The 9,031-nt window shown below is 37.1% G+C and overlaps 1 protein-coding gene across 1 annotated transcript in view; it reads right to left on the bottom strand.

Annotated features, from left to right (window-relative positions):
- Window positions 1-513: 513 nt before the first annotated feature.
- Window positions 514-9,031, bottom strand: part of LOC122077758 (serine/threonine-protein kinase fray2-like) — an 11,596-nt gene continuing 3,078 nt past the window's right edge. The window contains exons 2-11 of the mRNA XM_042643617.1: window positions 7,217-7,331; window positions 6,651-6,858; window positions 5,869-6,123; window positions 5,334-5,458; window positions 5,126-5,170; window positions 4,946-5,027; window positions 4,804-4,872; window positions 4,555-4,725; window positions 4,395-4,460; window positions 514-570 (exon numbers count right to left, since the gene is read on the bottom strand). Coding sequence (XP_042499551.1) covers window positions 529-570; window positions 4,395-4,460; window positions 4,555-4,725; window positions 4,804-4,872; window positions 4,946-5,027; window positions 5,126-5,170; window positions 5,334-5,458; window positions 5,869-6,123; window positions 6,651-6,818 — 1,023 coding nt within the window. The 5' untranslated portion in view covers window positions 6,819-6,858; window positions 7,217-7,331 and the 3' untranslated portion in view covers window positions 514-528. The remainder of the gene's footprint in view (window positions 571-4,394; window positions 4,461-4,554; window positions 4,726-4,803; window positions 4,873-4,945; window positions 5,028-5,125; window positions 5,171-5,333; window positions 5,459-5,868; window positions 6,124-6,650; window positions 6,859-7,216; window positions 7,332-9,031) is intronic.

Below are 9,031 nucleotides of genomic sequence, written 5' to 3'. Positions count from 1 at the left end.
CCCCCCCAAAAAAAAAAAATTCACTCACGAGTTATAAAGCAGGATGAAAAATCAATGTTAAATTTAATGACTGAAAATTCTAAGGAATAATTCACTATTTCACTAAATGGTGAGTTGATAGATTGATGTGTGCCCATAATTTTTCACATGGCCAATGCAGAGGGCAAGCAACCTACCCAATGGTCAGATCAAAGAGATCAAGACTCCACGTGACCACGTATAAAAGAATTCAGTAAGTCCCACTTTTAATAGGGTCTTGCGAAAGGTGGAATCAAAACAGTCCTAACCCTTTTGCAATGTTTTTTTGCACAAAGTTGCCACTTTCAAGACTCAAACCCATGCTTCATGCTGGCAGCCCAAGCCTTTTACCATTGCACCAAGCAATAGCCCCTGCCTCATATAAAAGAACAATCTAGAAAATCAGTTTTGACTTTTCTGCCTTGGTCACCCCTTTGAAATAATCCACTACAGGTGATTTTTCCTCCATATCCCCCAACTAGTTCATAGAGGCTTCCACTATTTCAGATTTCAGTTTTCCAGCCATGACAAACCCAGAACCTGAACCAGTACCTGCAAGTAGAGAGAGAAGGAGAGAGACGATGGAATTGCTAAGCCACGATAGACTCAACTTGTCATCTATCGTGATCATACTGCCTATACTTATAATCTCAGATACAAGCCAATAGGAAGTTGACTCTAAGTAGGAATCCTACTAACAGCACACAACATTAATTACAAACTAAAAAGGAACTAAAAGAAGAAAACAAAGCAAGACATAGAACAAGTATATCATGTAAGGGACAGACCCTCAAATGTGACTAACGACTAACTCAAAGTAGTGCATGGTATTTCAACACTCCCCCTCAAGCTGGAGTATACGCATATCAAATGGCTCCAGCTTGAAACAACAATGAAAAACAACAATAATTGATATTAAAAGCAGCACTAGTCTTGAACACAAATAGTTGTTGTATACGCCAGTAAGCACAAAGAGAGCTTCAATCAATCATCATAAATCCAACAGCAATATCAGCTCAAGCACATCAACCATCAGAAGCAATAGTAGATAAAAATCTTCATCTCGAATAAATCCAAACGGCAAGCAGAAATAAGTGGTAGTGAACACCAACCGCAATCCAATAATTATCATAGGAACAACAGTAACTTCAAAAGCTCTTCCCAAGGATGGCAGGTAGTAAGTAGCTATATCCACAAAGAAGACAAATAAAAGTGCAATATCTAATAGCTACATCATAAGCCCTTCTTAAAGAAGGCAAGTAGTAATCTCCACAATGAAGATTATGATAAAAGTGCAACATCCAACAACTATATCGTAAGCACTTCTCAAATAAGGCACTCCAACAACAAAATAACAATAATGTGATTAATAAGATCACATATAGATATATAATTAGTAAAGATCAGACTCACTTCTGAGCCCCAAATGGAGGTCTCAGAGAACTCAACATAAAACTGCTAAGAACCACTCAGCCTAAGGTTGTTGTAGAGCAGATACATTGCATTGTTGCCGAATACCATCTTTATAGATAAATATCTTCACAAATAAAATTGTTGTTGAGGGCACGAGCAGATGACACGAATAAATAATAATAATTCCAAATTAAAGGACTTGAATTGAGCAAATAATAATCTCCAATCTCTCTCTCACGTGTAGTATTATACTATCATGGACAAATAATTCATAGGATGCAATAAAAAAAATATTCCACTATCATATGGCAATAATAATCAACATCTCGAAGGATGAGGATCAATATAAATCTCATAAGCAAAAGCAACCGCAAATAAGATCCCAATAATAATTTTCAATTTCCCCCCTCACAATAGAAAATTTAGAAACAACCTCTCCACAAAGCGGGGGTAAGGTTGCATATATTATGACCCTCCCCAAATCCCGTAGTGGTAGGAGCCTCGCGCACTGGGTATACCCTTTTTGATAGCAAACAATATATCACATAGGCCAGTAAATAACCTCCAATAATAACAGCAGCATACATCCACTCCATGCAAGTACCAATCTTCTAAAAATTATAACCCCAAACCGATGCGATCTGGGGCCCACTATAACAATAATATGGTGATTATATAATCCCCAAATCAATTTTTTTTATTTAATCCAAGAAATCCCAGGTTGAAGCCCAATTATTGGCCACACTTGTGGGACCACCCAAGCAAAAGAATACTCAAAATATATCAAGAGAAAGAGATGGTGTCAATCTAGTAATTAACCATGGCTGTAATTTCTTTGAAATCCAATTATACCCACAATCCAAAGCCAAAGAATAAACTTGGAATGTTAAAGAAAATGGGACACAAAGGGGAATAGTAATTATTGTTTGGGGACAAACTAGGAAGGTTAATTAATGGACATAAAGGCATTAGAGACAAAGATGGACAGTATTGGAAATTAAAGAGATAAAAAAAATAAAAATAAAATAGAAACCAAGTAATGGGAGTAACGTATGGCCAAAGGGTAAACTACTAAGCAAAACAAATTTACGGGACGTGAGGGAATAAGGGATAAAAGAAGGGGTATTTGTGATAACCAACAACAATTTAAAAGATAAAGACACCTCGCAATAAAGAAAAGGAAATAGACCATTACGTGACTGTCCTCTTGACAGTCACTCAACCAGAAAAAGCATCAAAGTGAAACACCATACCAAATCAGGGATTATACACTATCAAGAACCATGGAAGGAAACCAGGTGGTAAATCTCACAAGGGGGAAACCTTATCCTGTAATCAAGAAACAAGAAACTAGGCAGCTAATCTTGCAAGGGGGAGAACAATAATCGAACCACCAGCAATTGGCAACCAATAACTCAAATAGCCCCATCTAGCAATCGAATAAATTAACATGTCAAAGATCAAAGTTGCTAGAATCAACTCAGGTTTTTAATCGAAACCATCAGTAGCACAACCGACGATAATTTTAGCAGTGAACAATACAGCAGTGAGAGATTTTCTCAAAATAGCAGCCATCGAAGGAGCAGATTGTAGCAGTAGCAGCATGTATGATTCATCATACTTATACTTAAATCTTCATCGAAACCCTAATTCTTCTTCTTCTATGAACTAGGGTTTCCTACTTCACCGGAAACCCAAAACGGCTATCAAGGAGAGAATCAGGAACTGGTTACAGCCCTGATACCATGTGACAAACCCAGAACCTGAACCAGTACCGCAAGTGGAGAGAGAGGAGAAAGACGATGAAATTCCTAAGCCACGATAAAGTCAACTTGTAATCTATCGTGGTCATGCTGCTTTTACTAATAATCACAGATACAAGCCAATAGGAAGTGGACTCTAAGTAGGAATCCTACTTACAATACACAACACTAATTGCAAACTAAAAAAGAACTAAAAGAAGAAACAAAAGCAAGACATAAAACAAGTATATCACGTAAGGGACAAACCCCCCAAATGTGACTAACAACTAACTCAAAGTAGTGCACGGTAATTTAACACCAGCAATTCGCTCACGGTGAGGTTTCATCTCTGACAACTAGTTCACAGTGGAGAATCATGCTTTCAGACTCGAGGTTTAATGGTATCAGTTTTAAGGTTTCATGGTCTAAGGTTTCAAGTTTTAAGAATTAACATGTTTCATGGCTCTACTTTTTACCGGTTGTCCATTTCTTCTTTATTTTCTGGCATTATTTCCACATTCACTGACAATCTATTTTAACACAATGGATGAGTTGGATTGCTCAATGTAAAAATAACGGTCTCAAAGCAGGGCCATTGACCCACCTCACTGAAATACAACTAGTACTACAATTATCAACTACAACTACAGCTGCTGCTTGATTACTAGTAGATGGAAAGAAATGAAAATACTAAAGCAACAAAGGTAATAGATATATAAATAGACAAAAGGATTCCCGGAACTATATTTCTTATATAAGGAAAATTGTTGGTATGAAGGAAATTAAGACACCTCTGCTTAAATTAGTTAAACTATCTTTTTGACATATGGTGTCATGATGAAATCAACTGGCCACCTCTCATGTTCAGGCAAATTGATTAAGTTCCAATTTCTGTTCCATTTGGAAGTCTAGATTTTACAGCAAGGAAGTTCATTAAGTATAATAAGGTCAAGGGAGAGTGGCAGGTCTCTCTTGTCTTTACCTATCTATTTTTCATTTGAGGGAGGAAATGAGAGATGCTCACAGACCCGATGCATTAGTGCTGGAATGACGACACAGAAATCATGAAAAAAATTTACACCCATGACCCACCAGCCAAACACAAGCATATGCCACACATGGCTAAAAGAATCAAGGAGCAACATCTAATAGAATTTTCTTAAGCAAAGTGAGGTTTTTGACAACCAAGTGTGCTTCAAAAGAGAGGATTGGTTTTTTTACATGTGATAATTGCTCTTTATCTTCATTCATCACCTTGTTCTGCACCAGAAAATCAGCATCTTTTGCCTGCAGGCACATAGTCCAATTTATTGCAAAAGAGCTTATGAAGTAGCCAAATGAAAAGAGCTTATCAATCGCACATTACAACCACAATGAGCACCTTCAGCATTCTAAAACGTTCACCAAGTGGAGCAAGGCCATCAAGAATGGTTCGTGCAAGATACTCGTTTGAACGTGCATTTTTAAAAAAGCGATGCTTCAAAAGCTTCTCTGAAGTGGGACGCTTCTTTGGATCCTTCACCAAGCAAGCAGCTACCATCTCTTTGAAAGACTGCAAGACATAACACTTTCAAACAATACTCAAAAGCAGTCATTTTCTTTGAGGTATTTTCAATTGAAAACCCCAAACCTTTGAGAACCGCTTGTCTCTTTCATAGTCAAGACCGGGCGGCGCATTTTGTAATGTCATCAGCAACACCTGCAAATAAGAGGGACAATTGAGTTGTATTGAGCTCCCCTGATAAGCATATGGAGAACTGACTGAGATTCACCTTCATTGGCGGATACTTTGAAAATGGGGCATGACCATGAGCAAGTTCAAGAGCTGTTATTCCAAACGACCAAATATCTGCTCTGTTTACATAAAGCTAATCTTAAAACAAATACTTATATAACAGCTTTGATTATCAACAAGGTAAAATGATTACAGATCAGATGAGTCACCCACTCACTTAAAGTTATATCCATGTAATTGCTGCATTACTTCAGGGGCCATCCTGGAAAAGAAATTTACCAAAAGGGAGGGGGGGTGAAGCATGTCAATGGTCAAACAAGTTTAATTTAAATAAATCTGCATCTGCCATAGCATCAATAGGATCTTAATTAGCAGAAACCTTCAGAGGGGGGGGGGAGGGGAGACAAAAATAACAATGTATGCACCAGCATGGAGTTCCAACAAAAGTGTTTCTTGAGCGCTGTCTATCTCCAGTATCAAATACGCAAGCTGATACTCCAAAGTCAGCTAACTTGACAGCACCACTAGAATTAATTAATATATTTCCAGCCTGCAAAAGTATGGATTCAAAGGTAAAACACAGAAAAAAAATGGAATGCATCACAGAAATAGAAGAGAGATGAAACTTCTGATAACCAGGACATCATAATCAGAACATTTGTATCCTAAACAAGGAAACATAAAGCAAAATGGACCCATATTCAAGAAAAAAATTAAACTTCACAAGAAACAGCTAATTGTAAAAATCTCCCAAAAGCCAAAGAAATATTTTCAACAAAAATGTTTCCTTTCAGACACTGTAAGTTGGGTACATTCCCCTCAAGAAACTACAGTGTTCAAAACAGACATGGACATTCTTGGGGCAGACCAACACCCAACTAATTACTTATGACTTATGAGTTTAAGGTAATGGATTGCAGAAACTAAATGTTATCATAACATAATAACTAGATGTGATACCTTAACATCTCTATGGATGTGCCCGTGGGCATGGAGATAAAGAAGAGCACTAAGAACTTCACGTAATAGTGTGGCAATAACAGGTTCCTCTAAACCCTCTGGATAAGCAGATTTCATTATGTGAAGACAAGATCCACCCGACATGTATGGCATCACAAGCCAAAGGTCGCGACCATTAGGAAAAGAGCAATGTGCTCCTAATAAATTCGGGTGATCAATCAAGCTCATAGTCTGTACCTCTCGACGAATGCCATCCTGTATTAATTACAAAGAATTAGGAAAAACAACCATCATTAGTAAGTCAACCATCTTTTATGTATCCACTTATTGTAACATTAAAATTGATATTTATTCAAAATCTCAGTGAATCGGGCATTATTTACAAGTCTCAAACCCACATACATAAAACAATGCACTTTTTACAAGATTTAGAGAAATAAACAATCTCCCTCGTCTACAAAGAGATGCAAGATTCACCAAGTAATTAATTTAGAAGCATGGCATATTGACTCAAGTGAGAAAAAGAACACTTTCCCAGTATTAATAGGAAGCAAGCTTGTGGATATTGCATAATCACCACAAAATGCAACTCAATGATGAGCAGTAGCCTGCTTTATAATGAAGTGTGCATGAAAATATGGCAAGAAGAAAAAGAAGAGGCAGTAAACATTAATTAACACAGGAAAACCAGTATGTGAACAAAATTTACACAAAAACATACCAACCAAATGCATTTAGAACTAAATATCTTAAGTCACTAGCCGCAAAAAAATCCCACATACCAAATCATTGTTGCATCTTTCCAGGTCAAGAACCTTGATAGCAACTATTTCATTGAATGGAATGCAGAGAGCTCTATACACGGTAGCACTGACTCCTTCCCCAACTTCCTCGTACAACTTGTACTCTTCAGCATTGACTGGGTATCTCTTGTCTGAAATATGTTCCATGGTTCCTTTTTGTAGGACATCATTAACTGACTTTGTACTCCTGCATTTTAGAAAACATAAATGACTGTAAGAAATAAGGAGGTGACAGCCAAATTAACATGAGGTCTCTACCAACACCACGGCATTTTCCCTCCATTCAAAACAAAATTAAAAGAAAAAGTATATGAAACTAGTTCTTCCATCATGTTGATCTTTTCTACCTATATGGCTACACCCTTGTCTCACATCAAAGCATCCAAATCCAACCAGCAACCAGTTTCAAAGACAAAAATAACTATAGAAGAAAAAGGATTAAATGTATCTTGAGATTCAGCATCTCATTTAGGCTGACATCTTGTATCTATTCTCAAAAATATTCTGAGCAATCTATTTATCCTGAAATTGAGTAACCAACATACCAGGCATGTACTGAGAAGGAACATCATCCAGCATAATTCAGTACTTCAGGAAAGCATTCTACAGAGAACTGGATGGATGCGTGAGAAGGGAGAGACAGTAGAGTCTCCAACTAATCTGCAAAAATCATCACAACAACATTATCCACTCTGAATTTCTAAATCCCCGTCAGATAGCCACATAAAAATTCATGTTAAGTACATGCAAAAGCTGAAGAAGCAATATGGGGAAACCAATAGTGGGTGATTTTTTTAGTAACTCAATTTACAACCCAAAGAATATCACAAGTTCAAAAGCATGGTCCATGCCACCAAGTTACATAAAATAAGAGTAACAACAAAACAAGGTTAAAATAGAAGTAATAACCTTAAACAACAGCAAGTAGTTTGCAGCATGTTTATTATAGGACTGCAAGGAAATTTCAGTATATCTAATGGATTGAATGAAGTTCTCTTTTATTGTTTGGGTAGAGACTGAATGAAGGTTATGTATTAGCATCAGTGAGCTTCATCACATAATAAGCCATGATCAAAATCTTAACAACCAAAATTTTTCTTTAATCAAAACTGTATAACTGACCAGCATAGTACACAGTTTCACTGAAATTTTGCGAAACTCTGCCAAATATTTTTGTTTTGCAAGGGCTCAAAATGAAACCCAATGCAATACTAAGGAATGCACATATTTTGACCCAAATTTTGAGGTTTCAGTCAATAGTTTCGTTTCGACAAAATTTTGGCTGAAACATTACTTTGGCTGTAGTTTAAATACCATGTTTTGTTCATTTTACCTAGTTTCACTAGTGAAGCTTGGAAACCCCAGTTTTGGTGCTTTCTTGGCCAAATCATTGTTGTACAAATTTAAGTTGTTTCATTTGAATAATATGTGTTCTAATACTAAACATTGTGTGGAATAAGTCGTATTAGAGAACGTATACAGCACACACTACCAACCTAGTGTCCGAACTCAAACTACCATTTTGGGTGTAATTTTTAAAATCTACAGGTTCCACTATGTTTAGAGGGCCTAAAATAGGGTCTCCTACATGTTTCAAGACCTAATTTGGCCATATGGGCCTCAAAACCCACCATCAAAACTTGCTGCAAAAAGTGCCCAGATTTTGACCATAAGTTCGGTGTCAGTCGATATATTTCGGTTTTGAGCAACCAAGCTCGAAACCGAAACCTGTAACTGTGCTGACCAATGTTCTCAGGAACTCAAAAGAGCATAAGGAAAATATTAATAAAAAAATAAAAATTTATACAGCTCAAAATTTAATTAGTGCATCTAAATATGATCACAAGGTCCCCATCAATGAATATCTCAATGATGCCTCTGTGCAGCAATATATGCTAAATGATAGATTAGCCTTACCAAGTCTGTCAGCATGTGAAGGGATTCAACAAGGTCAGAGTTGTAGGCACTTCGAGTGTGGGTAGACTTGCTGATATCAAAGGGTTTATAGTTGTGCCATTATAAGCCAATGTTATAAGGTGAATGATCCACTCCTCTCAGGAAACTTGGCACATAGTGCTCTCATAAGACCCATTACAGTTTAAGTTTTTCCAACGCAGGTTCACTTTTAGTGAAATCCATAAAGTGCAAATGAAGTTGCTGATGACTTGGCTAAATAACGGGTAGTTTATCCAAGACTGTATCATGGGAATGACATTCTCTTAAAAGAAAGAAATGTTGATTTGTGGTTGGGATGTGTTGTTGGACTGAGGGTCTAATGCTTTGTTGCTGCAATACCACTTGTATCTTTTCTTTGATTATCAATAAATTGTTACCCCCCGCCCCCACCCCACCCCCCACCC

Source organism: Macadamia integrifolia, chromosome 5 (assembly GCF_013358625.1).
Source record: "Macadamia integrifolia cultivar HAES 741 chromosome 5, SCU_Mint_v3, whole genome shotgun sequence".
Classification (NCBI taxonomy): domain Eukaryota; kingdom Viridiplantae; phylum Streptophyta; class Magnoliopsida; order Proteales; family Proteaceae; genus Macadamia; species Macadamia integrifolia.
This window is presented reverse-complemented; position numbering and strand designations above follow the sequence as displayed.